General features: G+C 40.7%; 1 protein-coding gene across 7 annotated transcripts in view; it reads right to left on the reverse strand.

The window, feature by feature from the left end:
• MID2 (midline 2) overlaps positions 1-17,080 on the reverse strand; it is a 131,366-nt gene that overhangs the window by 34,070 nt on the left and 80,216 nt on the right. For all 7 annotated transcript variants that reach the window (XM_084870457.1, XM_084870453.1, XM_084870455.1 and 4 more), the window contains 2 exons: positions 5,840-5,947; positions 4,016-4,164 (listed from right to left, as the gene is read on the reverse strand). In XM_084870457.1, the coding sequence (XP_084726583.1) occupies positions 4,016-4,164; positions 5,840-5,947 (257 nt within the window). The remainder of the gene's footprint in view (positions 1-4,015; positions 4,165-5,839; positions 5,948-17,080) is intronic.

Here is a 17,080-nt window from a genome sequence, read left to right on the forward strand (position 1 = left end):
AAAAGGAAAAAAGAATCCAAAAATATGAAGATAGGGCAAGGAGCCTCTGGGACAACTTCAAGTGTACCAACATCAGAATTATGGGGGTGCCAGAAGAAGAGTGAGAGTAAGAGCCTGAAAACCTATTTGAATAAATAATGACAGAAAACTTCCCCTAGCTGGTGAAATAAATAGACTTACAAGTCCAGGAAGTGCAGAAAACCCCAAACAAAAGAATCCAAAGTGGACTACACCAAGACATATCATAATTAAAATGCCAAAGGCAAAAGACAAAGAGAGAATATTAAAAGCAGCAAGAGAAAAACAGTTAGTTACCTACAAGGGAACACCCATACAACTGTCAGCTGATATCTCAGCAGAAACTGCAGGCCAGAAGGGAGTGACAAGAAATATTCAAAGTGATGAATAGCAAGAACCTACAATCAAGATTATTCTACCCAGCAAAGCTATCATTTAGAATTGAAGGTCAGATAAAGAGCTTCACAGACAAGAAAAAGCTAAAGGAATTCATCACTGCCAAACCAGTATTATATGAAATGCTAAAGGATATTCTTTAATAAGAGGAAGAAGGAAAGGGTAAAGACAAAAATTATGAACAACAAAGTGACAACAAATACATATCTATCAACAAGTGAATCTAAAAATTAAGTGAATAAAAAATCTGATAAACAGAATAAACAGGTGAATATAATAGGATCAGGGGCATAGCCTGACAATTCTGGGGGGAAAGTGGTGTGGGGGTGTGGGAAGAGACTGGACAAAAATCATACACCTATGGATGAGGACAATGTGGGGGAGTAAGAGGAGGCGTGGGAACCGAATGGAGGGGAGCTTTGGGAGGAAAAAGAGGAACAACTGCAATAATCTGAACAATAAAGATTTATTAGTGAAAAAAATGAAAAATAAAAAATATATAATTAAATAAAAATAGCAGTATAAGCATGTTATTTAGAAACATAAAATTTATGCCAATAGAAACAGTTAATAGAGCTAAAATTACTTGGCTTTGCTTTAAAAGTGTAGACTATGGCACTAGACTTCCTGGGTTTGAATCCTATTTCTACCCTTTACTATAGTTGGGTGACCTTAGTCAAGTCACCTAAGTTCTCTAGTGCTCATTCTCTTATTTAAAAAATAGGGAATAATAACAGTTTTTATCTCATAAAGGTTTCTCAGGACTGAGATAATACTTAGAATAATGCCCAACAGTAAGTAAAAGTATTATTATTGATAGAGATCAGAAATTGGGGTGAGAGGAGATTGTTATTTCTTGCAACATGACTATCAGTAATAGTTATCTTTTAAATTGCACAATTATTGCTTTAATATAAAGAACTTAAATTTTTAAGAATAAATTAGAAGTGAGGAAATGGAAAATCTTTTAGGGAATTTTCTGTGAGGGAAAGGAGAGTGACAGTTTAATAGCTACAGGAATTGGGAGGTAGAGGAAAGTTGTGGGTATTATTATTATTATTATTATTATTGATAGGTGAGATATGAATGAGTTTAAAAGTGCATGTTAATAGGCCTACTAAAGCAGTAAAGAAATTAAAGTAAGGAAAAGAAGGCATGTAACCAAAGCACAAATGAAGAAAAATCTATTCCATTATAACCAGAAGAAAGATGAATGTGATGGATATGATTGTAGGTATGCCCTGAAGTTTGGTATGAGATATTGAGGAATTTATTATTTCATACCTACCACTCTCTCTGTAAAATAAGAGGTAAACTTATTTGCTGAGCATGAGCAGGAAGGTGGAAGGGTTGGAATTTTGAGATGAGTACAGAAAATTTGAAACAGCTATTATGGAAATAAGGAAAAAGGGAAGCTGACCAAAGCAACACGAAGGATTTCAGGTAAGTACTAAGGGCCAAGGTGAGATTAGAGGCCATGAATTTGTGGTGTAGTAGTATCAATCTCTTTGATTATATGATTTTCTCCAGCAGAATTCTGCAACTCAAATATAGGCATGAAAAAAGTGGGAATAGATGGGTTGGCCTATTATCAGGATGGTGTGATAAAAAGGCAGTGTGGCAAGGGAACTGGGGTTATTAAAGAGAGTAGCTGAAGTGAGAAATCGAAATAGGCCAAAGAAAGAAGTGAAGGCAGTTGTGAAGACAGTCAGTAGCTGGTAGGTAGGAATCAGAAGTTAGAGGTCCCAATGAAGCTAAAGAATAGATGTACTAGAAGAAAAACAGACAACTGTAAATACAGAGGTTGTAGTTATAATTTGTAATGTTTTTATTTATGATCTAAGTGTAATAATAAGTGATGGTGCAGGTTAGCATGTGGGCCATGGAAGTGGGTGGATGAAGTGGAGCAAAAGTGAGGGTCACTGGAGGAGGATATGGCAAAGAGCCAAGGGACTAGATGACTAGAGTATTAAATGGGTCAGCCGTGTGGATGCTGCTAACCACCAAACTAATGGCAGAAGCAATAAAAAGAATATTGTGAACCTAGAGCCAAAGTCTTCAATGGATGAGAGGGAGATAGAAGATCAATTCTGGCCTAATGGGCCCCTATTGCCCCTTGAAGCCTTAGTGAACAACTATAATGAACAACTAGGGGCCCGGTGCATGAAATTCATGCACTGGGGGTGGGGGGTCCTTCAGCCCAACCTATCCCCTCTCCCATACAGGGAGCCCTCAGGGGATGTCCTATTGATGGCTTAGGCCCATGCCCCACAGGGAGCATGCCTAAGTCTCAGCCTGGCCTCCCTTTGTGGGAGGCAACCGGGCTGATCAGGGAAAGGCACCAGCCCCATAACCCTGCTGCTGCAGCCACTGCCAGTCCCACAGTCACCAAGGTTTTTTCATCAACACAGACTCCAGTCCCTTCACCAAGAAAAAAATGACAACTTTCTTTAGGCATTTTCAAGATGTGTCTTTCATAGTATATGCAATTCTTTATTTTTTCTTTTATCCTCACCTGAGGATGTTTCCATTGACTTTTCAAGAATGTGGAAGAGAAAGGAAAAGACAGAGAGAAACATCAAAGTGAGAGGAACACTTTGCTTGGTTGCCTCCTGCATGAGCCCTGATCTGGGCCCCGGCCAGGGAGGAGCCTGCAACCTAGGTACATACATGCCCTTGATCAGAATTGAACCCAGACCTGTCTGCAGGCCAAGGCATTATCCACTGAGTCAAACTGGCTAGGGAAGGATATGACATTTCTTAGATCCTCCAGCAGCGGACCTTCATTTTTTTTCTCCAGAAGTGTGATGGAAAAACTCTAGATCACCTTTTTGAATTCTTATTATCCAAATCATTAAGAATATTACCAGTGGCATACAGGAAGCTTAGCCAATGTGCAATCAGAAAAGGTGTTTCCTCTATAGTTCACACCAATGGAGGGCTGGCCGAAGCTTTAGGCCTGGGCAGGGGCCCTCCAGCTCCCTCTGATCACCGGCTCACCCCCTGCCCAGGCCTTCCCAGGCCGAAGGCCACTTGGGCAAGAGCAGACCCCCAGCTCCCTGCGATCAATCACAAGGGGTCTGCTCCTGCACCAGGCCAAAATCTTCTGCTGGATGCTTTCCAGCTCTCTGCACCAAGCTAAAGTGACCCTCAGCTCCCTGTGATCAATGGCAAGGGGTCTGCTCCTGCCCAGGCCTTATCTCACAGTGACCTGGTGCCAAGATGTTCCTGGGACACAGGCCCTGGGCACCTATGTATGCAAATTAACCACCATTTTTGGGGGGATTAAATTTGCATAGTCACTTTGATTGGCTAATAGGTGTAGCGAAGGTATGGTCAATTTACATGTTTGTCTATTATTAGGTAAGATGTTTCACTGTATACTTCAGATTCTTTGCAAATGAAGAACTGGTAGGCTGCAGAGACAGAAGGTTGCCAGAAATCAACAGGACAACCCATCACCAAGTCTTAGGAACTAACTAGCTGGTAAAATCTTCAAGTGGCAACTGCTACATACATGCCTGAACAGAATCAAATGAATGACTTTAAGCTGGTCCCTTTTCATAAGAGTAGGCATGTCAAAAGAATATAAGGAACTTACCTCTCAGCAATATTTTTTGCAGACTGGAGAAACCGTGCTTGGTCATTTTCTTTCAGGATATGCTCAGCTTGGTTGATGAGGACTGTTGACCGTTCAAGACACTGGCGACAATTAGCAACCTGCTGTGCCAACTTTCTCAGTTTCATAACCTTAAAGTAATTAGCAACAGAAAAATTAGCAACAGAAAAATAAGAGAAAACATCCAGTGCTTAATTAAAAACAATAAAACAACAGGAAGGAGATCTGCTGCAGTGACTCTAAAAATAAGGCCAATTCACATTAATAACCAATGGTCTCTTTACTAACCATTCACCTTCTCACCCTACCCTCTATGTTTGTCATGCCAACTCCTCCTCCTATCTACAGCCTGCTTACTTATCCTACAACCCAGTAATATACTCTAGATTATCTGCTCCTCTTTTTATTGATAACGTTAATTTTTCTGGTCATAAAAGCAATGCATGCTCATATAGAAAGTGTAGAAAATAACCCTATCCAGTTTGTTCAATGGATAGAGCATTGTCCTGAAGATTGAAGGGTCCCGGGTTCAATTCTGGTCAAAGGCAGGTACCTTGGTTGAAGGCTTGATCCCCAGCCCAGGTCAGGGCATGTATGGGAAACAACCAATCAATGTGTCTCTCTCACATCAATGTTTCTCTGTGTGTATGTGTGTGTGTGTGTGTCTCTCTCTCTCCCTTCCATTCTCTCTGAAAATCAATGGAAAAATATCCTCGGGTGAGGAGTGACAAAATAAAGAAGAAAAGAAAAGAAAAGGAAAAGTATAAAAAGATAGCCAACTACCCAGGGATCACCATTGTTTACATTTTATTGTCAATACATTTTCACATACATGTTTAATAAAAAATACCTCCTCTTTCTTTATGATGCTCTACATTTGTATGTATATATTTCTCTAAGTACCTTTATATATACCTTTGTGTTCACAGATCTGTGTTCCCGAAAACTTCAATTCCTGTGTTAGCTGGAATCACCCAATATGGCATAAAGTATTGGTCCCCACTCCAGGCTCTCATAACATCTCACATTGTATACACTGCATGAGGTTTTAATCACTACACTGACCGGCAGACCAACAATTCTAAAACCATATAGATGCATGGAGTCTCATACTTGATTTTCTTGATCATGATTCTTCAGTTCTCAAGCTAAAAGCCTAGAAGTCTTCTCTCTATCCTTCATCTTTTCCATCTAATAAGTTGATGATTCCCATAATTTCCTTCTAGAGATGTCTGTTATGTTCTTCCCTTCAGTTAGTACTGCCACTTCTCTGGGTTAGGTCTTCACTAACTCATACCAAGAATCATTCCATAAGTTTCCAAACTTGCTTTTTATATACCCTGCACACCTCTGCCATATCAATCAGTCTTCTCTCTTCCTAAGAAACTACAATGGTTTACCTATGTCTTTCAGATTAACCCCAAAGTCTTTATCATGGCATTCATGGTCCTACCATAATTCTGGCCCACGTTCCCACCACTATATTTTTTCTTATATTGACGTATAACATACATACAGCAAAACATCCAAATGTGAAGTATGCAACTCAGTTATTTTTTTTGCATATACATATACCCATGTTACCACCAACCAGGTCAAGATAAAGAATGTTTCCAATGCCCTATAACTGCAAGCATTTATATGGGATTCACAGCATTAAGCCAAACATTGCTTCTTTGCCTATCTCCCTAAAACCTCATTTCTTCTTGCTTTCATGATCCAAATTCAAACTAGAATCTTCAGCATAAAACCTTAACTTTTGTAAAGTCAACTTTGCTTTGATCTCACTGAAGTGTTGCGCTTTACCTTTGTCTCTTTGATTTTGACAGCAATCATTTGCTTCCTCTGCTGGATGATCTCTATCAACTCGTCACATTCTTCCATAAGTTTTGCCTCATGCATAGCAGTATTCACCTGCCAAGAAAGTCCATAATTTTACACAGTGATTGCTGCCTTTGTCCTCTGCTGGATCTCTGAAAGGTTCGGACTGACAGCTAAACATGCACAACTTCTTCCATACCTCCCTCATAGGATCCACTCCTAGAAGAAGGGTAGAGATGATGATATTAATGATGCAAGGGTATTGAAGCACCACAGACAGGAAACTCTCCGGCCTCTGGTAGATCATGATGATTAATGGAAGGCTGGGCAGAAGGACAGATGAGATGGGGGCACGTTATTCCCACTGTGCAATTCCCCTTACTCCAGCACCCTGTCCTCCTGTTGTTCTTTTGAAAAGAGGGTAAGGAAATTTAAGTACATCAAGGAAAGACTATTCCTCTTTGCAAGAGCAATGATATCAAGATAATATTACAACAACCTATTTCTACCATCCTAACAAAAATGTTTTCAGTTTTCTTTATTCTCTTCTAATTTTAAAATATATGAATGTACAGCTATATATTCACAATAAATACATGAGTGTAGATATATTTTCACATAGCTATCATCATGTTTCAGTAGGTATTTCTTATCTTGAGCTGTCCAGTATCTGAATACCTTTCTGATTTGGGGATATTTGCTACATCAAAGTATTTCCATTGCAAAATCAGGGTGGGGTTAGGGAAAAAGAGCCATCATTGTTGGTTATTTTTCCACATACCTATTTTGCCTTCTTTCCATCTCTACTACTACTAACACTAGATGGTATGACGCTCCCAAAAGGGTTAAATGAGAGCAGGGGATCTTTGGGCTACCCTAGTATAAAGGAAAAGAAAAGGGAAATCAACTTACATCTCTTTAAACACTTAATGTATTAACTATGTTATAGATAAAATTATTTCATGTAATTATCATAAATACTTTATAATATAGTCATTTTTATCTCCATTTTGCAGATGGGAAAACTGGGGCTCAGAGACTTTTAGTAACTTGCTCAAGATCACACAGCTAGTAAGTGGTAAAACTTGAGTTCTGTCAAGTGAGACCATTGGGTTGGCTGGATGGGCAGACAAGGTTCAGTTCCATTTCAGCAGCACACAGAGCAGTCACACAGGGAAGCACAATCATTCCAAGAGTGTATTCAAGGATCACTCAACTAGAGCTCTAGAATACTGAGGAATAGACAATGGGTTTCTTAAGCATCAAACATCAAGGGGCCAGATGTGCTTCCTTAGCAAAGTAGAGCTGCATTTCCAATTGCTAGCTCTCTTCAGAGAGTTACTTCATATATTCTAAGTTTAGAAAAGCACCTGTCACTGGACTCTGCTGTCTCCTCTCTTATCCTCTAAGGTCCCCAATTAGCCAATTTTCTGTTTTATTCTTAACTGAAATAAAATGTGCTTGCTGAATTTTAACCTTATTTTGTTTTATTTCCATTTTCAAAGGGAATGCTAAAATGAGAGTTTCCATTTATTTTAAATGAACAGTCCCACTCTGGCCATTCTAATTTTTTTTCTGATTCCTCACCCTTTCCCTAATTTAGATCTACCTTTCCAAGGAAATAATTTCACCCTCTCAAGGACCTCCGACTTATGTAAGAATAAGAGATTCATCTATTCATCCAGTGCTCCCTGGATCTTTGCTTACAGTATCTGGAGACTTAGGCCATTCTTATCTATAGTTTCTTTTTGAGGCTGCTGATGGTGTAGTTTTAATGTCTTGTGCCTTATAATTTAGGCTTTGGAATAACCTTTACATAATACTCACTATATGACAGGTATTGTCCTAATCAGTTTACATGGACAGTCAGCCCTACATATCTGCATGTCCTGCATCCTTGAATTCAACCAACCACAGATTGAAAATATTTGGAGAAAGGAGTGGCAGTTACGTTGTAGCCCAGCTAGTGTGGCTCAGTTGGTTGAGCATCTTCCATGCACTAGGAGGTCACTGGTTCAGTTCCAGGTTAGAGCACATGTTTCTATCTCTCTCTCTCTTCCTCTCTATGAAATCAATAAAAACATATTTTTTAAATGTTACATTGTTGTTGATGTGTACTATGATGGTTGCATCTGTGCTGAACATGTACAAACTATTTTTTCTTATCATCATCCCCTAACCAATATAGTATAATAACTATTTACATAGCATTTACATTGTATTAGGTATTATAAGTAATTGATAGATTATTTAAAGTATAGAGGAGGATGTGTGTAGTATTTACAGATTTTGAGTATTTACAGATTTTGGCATCTGTGAAAGGTCCTGGAACCAGTCCCCTACAGATATAACTGTAGTAGTTCTTTCCATCACCAAAACAACTCAATGAGGCAGGTACCATTAATCTCATTTTACGGTTGAGAAAACCTGAGCAAAGCAAAGTGACTTGCTCAAGGCCATATCTTTAGTAAGTGGCAGAGATGGGATTTGGAACCAGGATATCCAACAAGAGTCTACAACTGTTTTTAAAAGTTTTAAATATGTTTTTTTACTGGTTTCAGAGAGAAAGGGAAAGGGAGAGAGAGATAGAAACATTAATGATGATTGGCTACCTCCTGCACGCCCTCTACCTGGGATTGAGCCCACAACGCAAGCATGGGCCCTGACTGGAAATCAAACCATGACCTCCTGGTTCATGGGGCAATACTCAACCACTAATCCACACTGGCCAGGCATGGAGTCCACACCTTTAACCATCACACTACACTTCCTCCCAAGATGAGTGTAACAAAATCCCTATCTTTAAAAGAAAATCCCTATTCTTAATTTCTGACCATTGTTTCTTCTTTTGCACATCCATCTTTATTCTGTCATCCCATTCTCTTTAGTCATTTCATACTACTTATTCTTCCACTACATTTCTTGCACGTCCATGTCTTGTGCCTACTCAAGACACTCCTTTCACTTACTAGTAAGTCATTTCTCTATTTGTTTATTGAATAAACTTCTACTTATCTTTTCAAGTCCTGGACAAAGATCACCACTTCTGTAACTATTTCTCAACTTCTTTAAAAATAATTGGTCTCTTATTTATCTATACTAATAATAGAGGAATACACAAATTGTCAGGGACACCATCACAGTAACGGTAACTACTAGACAGCAGGCTGCATGGGGCAACCAGGCCGGCAGAGGGGTTAGTGAGGGATGACTAAACGACTGAACAGCAGGCTGCATGGGCAACCAGACTGGTGGGGGGGGGGGAGGGCAGTAAGGGATGACCAGCCTGACAGAGGGGGGCAGTGGAGGTGACCAGGTGGCGGGGGGAGGGGGAGAGTAAGGGATGATCAGGCTGGCAGGGGGGGACAGTTAGCAGTGATCAGGCAGGCAGGCAGGTGAGCAGTTAGGAGCCAGTGGTCCCAGATTGTGAGAAGGATGTTCAACTGAATTGGCAGTCGGACATCTCCCAAGGGGTCCCATATTGGAGAGGGTTCAGGTTGGGGCTGAGGGGACCCCTGTGTACAAATTTTGTGCACTGGGCCCCTAGTATTCATATAATACTTTATATGTAAGTTAATTATACCATTTACTACCTTATGTCATAGGTATTCATTAGTTTGTCTTTTCTACTCACACATAAGCTCTGGAAGCCAGGGGTTGTGTTTTATTTGCCAGCATAGTAAGTGGCATATGGTAGATGTTCAGTAAATATTTGTTGAATTGAATTGAATGAGAAGAGAAATGTATCTCACTGCTTGCATGTGGTTACTCAAATTACCCTAAACGCAATATGTCTAAAAACAAATTCATCATCTTCCCTCTAAATCTGGCTTTCACTCCTGATTTTCTTTTTTTTTTTTTTGTTAATGTTACTATCATTATTGTAGTTTTCAGGTTTAGTTACCTGTGACTTCTCCTTCTCCTCTTCCCCCTCATAAATCCATAGCAGTCCCAAATCCTTCCATCTTTTTCTTTTTAATTTCACTAAGTTCTTCTGGTAATACAATGAGGCTCTGAGCCAAGGGGCCAATAAGTTGAAGTCCTAATCACTCTTTAAGACTATTATTGTAAGAGCCTCATTCATTCATTCCCCTACCTCCATAATCTTCACTTTGCTCCATCCTATACTCAGAAACCAAAAGAATCATCACAATCTTCATCATCAAACGTGTATTAAGCATGTCTTTTGTACAATGCCCTCAATAAATTTGCAATCAGGCTAGTGAAAAGCCACACATATAAAAAATAAACCAAGGTGAATACCACTAAGTAATGTAGATTATAATCTACAGAAATTAACGAAAAAGATCATTCTTGGTGGGAAGGTGGAGAAAAAATGCCTGAATGAAATGTGACTTGAATTGAGCCTGAATGATGGATAGCACACAGATTAAAAGGAGAGAAGGAGGGAAAATTTGAGCCAAGCTAATATGATTGAGCCTTGTTCTTTAGTTAATATGGTATCTTTGGAAAGTAATTTTTTGTGGAAGAAGGAGGGTAAGAAGGTTGGAGAATGACCACAGTTAACTTTTTAAAAAGATGTACTGGGTCCATACCCAAGATGGTGGTAAATAGGTGGATGTTACATTCACCTTCTCCCAGGACCAAACGGGAATTACAACTAAAATATAGAACAATCAACCTAAATAACCAATTGAAGAGTAACTGAATAGAAGACATAACCAAGGATTTATAGAAGAAGCCACATTGAGACTGGTAGAAAGGGCAGAAATGTGAAAAGGGCTGGAAGGTGGCTGAAGTTCTAGAGGAATATCTCAGTAGCAAAGGTTCCCTCTGAGAAGTTGGGGTCTCAACTGCATGCTGGACTCCCCAGCCCAGAATACCAGAACTAGGAATAGGCACCTCAATAACATCTGACTGTAAAAATTGAGGGAAAGACAGGAGTCTGCCAGAAATAAGTGCCCACCTAAAGGGCCAATGGACAAAATCTCATTTGCAATCAATCACCCTGGCTTCCTGCAAAGGGAGAAATGAGCATACCAGAGCCATGTGAGGAGAGACTATGATTTGTGGCTCTGGGGAGAGAGCTGAAAGGACAGCCACTAGGATACCTGTAGTGAGTCCCACTCCCACAGTGTAGATATCATCTTTCTTGGATGGAGGATTCCCCTCCTTATGGCACCAGCCTAGGAGAATGCAATAGTCCCATCCTCTGGGCTCCTACAGCGTCATCTTACACAGCTTATCCCCAGCTGAGGAGTCAGCTGCTAGGACTTGGGTGTAGAGGTCTATCCTGACTCTAGGGTTGTCAGTGACTGAGTTGTGTGGCTTTAGGGCAGGGCTATTTCCTCCCATGTTCCCATGAACTTGATGGGAGCCTACCCCGCATGGTGGGATACACTAACTCCACACTCCCAGCTCATATTCCCAGCTCCATGTGGCCCCATCCTCTAAACTCCTGGTGGCCCCAACCTGCCAAGGTCTGGAATGAATGAAGGACAGAATGATCAGTGTAGCAATGGGGCAGGGGCAATTTCCCCCACCTTCCCTCAAGCCTGACCAGCAACTCACCCTCACAGAAGATCCACAAGTCCCATGCTCCCAACCCCTGGAGGCCCTACACTGTTGATAGAAAGCTACTGGCAAAATCTGTGACAGTTTGAGTTGTGTGGCTCTAAGATAGGGGCCAATGTTCCCTTGTATGCCCAGTGGTATAGAGCCCTCACTTCATACAGCCAAATCTTGATCTGTTTGGGCCTGATAAACTCTGCTAGCCTCACCCTCACAACTCTCTGAGACCCCACCCCATCACAAAGGTCTGCACTCAGGTAATGGCAACTGGTTTTGGTATAAAGTACCCTGTGACATTTGCTGAGTGGCTTAGACCTAGCATTGGCAACAACTTTGAACCTGTATCAATCTGGTGAACACCATTTACCCCTACCTGGTGACTCACTGAGAACCTATTTCATGCAACTTAAGTACTGCAAGAAGCTTTTCACGGAGTGAGCCTAACAGACAGCAAGCAGGTGGAGGCAGGTGGAGGGGGTGGTTTGGGGAGTTAATGGAGGGATGAGGACACCTATTAATACCTTAATCAATAAATAAATTAAAAAAAATAAAAGTGGAACTCCCATTTGACCCAGTAATCCCACTTCTAGAAATACATCCCAAGAAATCAGAAACACCAATCAGAAAAAATATATGTACCCCTATGTTCATAGCAGCACAATTTACAATAACTAAGATTTGGAAAGAGCCTAAGTGCCCATCAGCAGATAAATGAATTAAAAAAACCATGGCACAGCTATATAATGGAATACTATACTGTTGTTAAAAAGAAGGAACTCTTACTATTCATAACAGCATGGATGGAACTGGAGAGCATTATGCTAAATGAAATAAGCCAGTCAGAGGAAGATAAATATCACATGATCTCACTCATTTGTGGAATATAATGAACATAAACTGATGAACAAATATAGATAGAGACATAGAAGCACTTGGTGCATGTCAGATCCCTCAGCCCAGGGTTCCAGTGCCAGGAAGAGATATCCCCATAACTTCAGGTTGTAAAATGTAGAGGGGGTTGAGGCTGAGTGACATGGAGGGCTGCTGGAGACCCAGACAATTCTTCTTAAAGGGCTGGCATATGGACTAACTTGGAATCACTTGCTTTGAGGTCCAGTACTGAGGCAGCAGCTTGAAAGGATCCAGGAACATATGGGGAGGAACTAGATTGTCTGGCATCAAGGCAAGAACTGGGGGGTAGCTTTCTCCCAGACAAAAGTGTTCACAGAGGTCATTGTTCCTTTGCTGAGACCTTCCCACCACAGTTTCAACAGGTAGTTGCCATATCTAAGTCTCCATCAATCTGGCCCACACTGTTTTCCCTACCCTGCTGATTCCCTGAGACCCAGCCTCACCCAATTTACAGCCCCATCCAAGATGTTTTCAGCAGCTTTTCCATATGAATGAACTCTCTTATCTCAGGCTTCAGACTTTCCTAAAATCTCACAAACAGGATTCAGCATGCCCCATACCTCTTGATAAGTGGCTCTAGACCCAGCACTACCTTCAGCCTACATTGATTTACAGTTTGGCCTCTCCTGGGCAACTAGAAGCCAACACAAGTAGCAGTCATCTACATAAGCTCTGTAGCTTGTGCTGGGTGGCCCCAGGGAGGACACAGGTGGTAACTGACTTTGCACCTCCCTGGAGGCCCTAGCACCAGTGTAGCCAGTGGTCAGCTTCAGACCATGCCAGATTGCAACCCTACCACACCCACAAGTGACACACTCAAGCAGCAGAGTAACTGAGCACCAAAGCCCAACTGAAGCAAGTCCTCCTCCCTAAGGGCGTCTCCTACACAGCAGCTTTTCCACTGTAGTAGCAGCTGGTCTTCACAGACAATTGGCTTGGGGTCAATCCCTCCCAATCATGCCAATGGAAATCAAGGCTCAACTACAATAGGACAGTGCTCACAGCCCACATAGGGGGCACATCTAAAGTGTCCAGCTCAGGTGACTGGGGAGACTGAGCCACTGGGCCCTACAGGACATCTATTACACAAGCCACTCTACCAATTCAAGGTGACACAGCAGCTGTACCTAATACATAGAAAGAAACACAGGCAACAACCAAAATGCAGAGACAAAGAAACATGTCACAAATAAGAGAACATAAGAAATATTCAGAAAAAGAGCTAAATGAAATGGAAGCAAACAAACTACCAGATATAGAGTTCAAAAACAATGGTTATAGAATGCTCACAAGACTTAAAGAGAATTTCAAGGAACTTAGTGAGAACTTCAAGGAACTCAATGAGAACATCAACAACATAGAAAAGAACAAGTTAGAAATGAAGGATACACTAACTGAAATGAAGAATAATTTACAGGTAATCAACAGTAGAGTAGAGGGTGCCAAGAATCAAGTCAGCGATTTGGAATATGAGGAAGCAAAAAACACCCAATTGGGATGACAAAAAGAAAAAATAATTTAAAAAGTGAAGATAATGTAAGGAGACTCTAGGACAATTTCAAGTGTATCGACATTCACAAAATGTGGATGCCAAAAGAAGAAAAGAGGGATCAAGAAATTAAAAACCTTTTTTAAAAAAAATAATGACAGAAAACTTCCCTTACTGGATGAAAGAAATAGATATATTAATTCAGGAAGTACAGAGAATCCAAAAGAAGATGAACCCAAAGAGGCCCACACCAAGACACATCATAATTAAATGCCAACAGTTAAAAACAAAAAGAAAATTTTAAAAGCAGCAAGTGAAAAGCAATCAGTTACCTACAGGGAGTGCCCATATGACTCTTAACTGATTTCTCAACAGGAACTTTGCAGGCCAGAAGTGAGTGGCAAAAAATATTGAAAGTGATGAAAATCAAGGACAACCAAGATTACTCTACCCAGCAAAGCTATCATTTAGAATTGAAGATCAAATAAAGATCTTCTCAGACAAGAAAAAGTTAAAGGTGTTTATCACCACCAAGTCAGTATTACATGAAATGTTGAAGGGTCTTTTTTAAGAAGAAGGGGGAAAATTATTTAAAAATATGAACAATAAAATGGCAATAAATATGTATCTATCAACAATTGACTCTAAAAATCAAAATAAAGAACAAGGAACCTAATTGACAAAATAAAATAGTACCAGAGGCATGGAAACATGGAAGAGAGTGATGAATTTCAAAATGAAGTGGGGTGCAAGAAGAGCTTAACCAAAGAACTTACCAATATATGCATACATGCATTGCCCATGGACACAGGCAATAGGCTGTTGAAGGCCTGTGATGAGGCTTGATATGGTTGGAGGGGCGCAATGGGAGCAATAGTGGGAGAACATCTATAATACTCAATAATAAATATTTTTTAAAAGAAATAATGACTAAAAGGATCCTTAACATGGTGAAAGAAAAAGACAAAAATTTTAAAAATGCAGATAATCTCAAACAGGATGAATACAAAAAGGCCCACACCAAGATAAATCATAATTAAAATGGCAAAGATTAAAACAAAGAGAGAATCTTTAAAGCAGCAAGAGAGAATCAGTTAGTTCCCTACAAGGAAGCTCCCATAAGGCTGTTAGCTGATTTCTCAACAGAGGGGATTAGCATGAAATATTCAAAGTAATGAAAAGAGCATATGACCAAGACTACTACTTTACCAAGCATGGATATAATTTAACATTGAGGAAGAAATAAAGAGCATCCCAGAGAAGAAAAAGCTAAAGGTGTTTCCTACCATCAAGCCAGTATTATAAGAAATGTTAAGGGGCCTTCTTTAAAAAGAAGGAGGAGGGGGAAGTGGAGAAAGAGAAGGAGCAGGGGAATGAGGACAGAGAAACACAGCTAAAGGAATAAATGCAATAATACATAACTATCAACAATCACCTTAAATGGCTTATATGCTCTAACCAAAAGACATAGTATAATAATCTCACTAATATGTGGATTTTAGTGAACAAAATAAACTGATGAACAAAATGGAACGAGAAACATGGATTCATGGAACAAAATGTTGGGTGCCAAATGAGAGGGAGTAGAGTTGACTAAATAAACAGAGTGAAGAGATTAGCTAAAGAACATATATGCATACCCCATAGAAACAGACAATAGTGTGGTGAAGGCAAAGGAAGGGGGAGGCAGAGTTGGGTGGAGGAGGGCAAGTTGGTGTGAAATGGGGAACTTCTGCAATAGTGTCAACATTACATTTTTTAAATAAAGAAAACATATGGTACCTCAATGGATAATAAAACATGACAAACATTATAAAAGTACCATAGTAAATATATTTTGTAAAGAAAATGTAGATTGAAGTGAGGTATTTAGAGTAGAATTTGGACAGTTGTACAGGGTGAGATATAACAGCCAGTCACAACTTTGAGAGCAGAGCAGAAAGTTGGCCCAAACTACAAGAACACAGTACAGAGACAACCAAGATGGCAGCATAGGTAAACACCTGAACTTGCTGCCATGAACAATTACATTAAAACTACAACTAAAAGACAAAATGAATGTTATCCAGAACCATGGGAAGTCTGGCTAAGTGGAAAATTCTACAACTAGAAGAAAAGAGAAAAGCACACTGAGTTCGGTAGGAGATGCGGAGTTGTGGAAGTCTGGAGGTATGGAGGTGCGCATGAAAGGGGTTGGCAAATGGGTATGCTGTTGTCTTTTTCAGTTTGGAGGAAGATACAAGCTCCCAATTGCTCTGAACTTCAGTTCCAGGCAAGACTCTGGGGACCCAGACTCATATAGAGAAACTGGACTGTCTGGCATCAGGCCAGAATGTGAGGGCAGCTTTCTCTCAGAGGTGCTTGCAGCAATCATTATGACTGCACGGTGCCGTGGGACAGAGACCCAGGGGCCTCTTCAGGTCAGGGCCAATGGGCAGCCATTGCTATTGCTCTGCCCTGTTGATTTCCTGAGAGCCGGCCCCACCCAATTTACAACCCAACCCAAACTGTGCACAGAGGCTTCTGCATATGAATGGCCTGGCCTTTCTCCACCAAAAAACTGTCAAACAGCAGCTGGGTCAGAGAGGCCCAAGCCTCCAAAAGAAGTCCCAATGCTGGACAGCAGCTTGCATTGCTTCACATCTGGGCCTCATCTGGGCACCTCCAAACCCCAAATAAAGAGAACGAATCTGAAGATATCTCTGTAGCTCCTGCTGGGTGGCATCAGGCAGTGGCTGACTTTGCACCTCCTTGAAGATCCAAGAGTGAATGTATCCAGTGGTCAGAGTGAGACCATCCAGATTACAACTCTTCACACCCATAAGAGACACACTCAGGGGGCAGACCCAGTGAGCGCCAAAGCCCCACTGAAGTAAGTCTTGCCCCATAAGGGTGTCTCCAGCACAGCAGTTCTCCCATTGTAGACACAACTGGTCCTCACAGCCAATTGGCCTGGAGGTCAATTCCTCCCAGTGATACCAACAGCAATCAAGGCTCAACTACAACAAGACTGTGCACACATCCCACCCAAGGGGGCACCAAGAGTGTCCACCTCAAGTAATTAGGGAGGCTGAACCAATGGGCTCTATAGGACACCTAGCACACAAAGCCACGCTATCAACACAGGGAAGCAGTCAAAATGTGGAAACAAAGAAATAGGTCACAAATGACAGAAATGGAGGAAAGCAAACTACTGGATATAGAGTTCAAAATCATGGTTACAGGTTACTCAAGAATCTTCTAGAAACTGCTAAGAAATACAGTGAGATCCTGAAGATATTAAAAAGGACCAA

Source organism: Pipistrellus hanaki, assembly GCF_964339955.1.
Source record: "Pipistrellus hanaki genome assembly, chromosome: X".
NCBI classification, from domain to species: domain Eukaryota; kingdom Metazoa; phylum Chordata; class Mammalia; order Chiroptera; family Vespertilionidae; genus Pipistrellus; species Pipistrellus hanaki.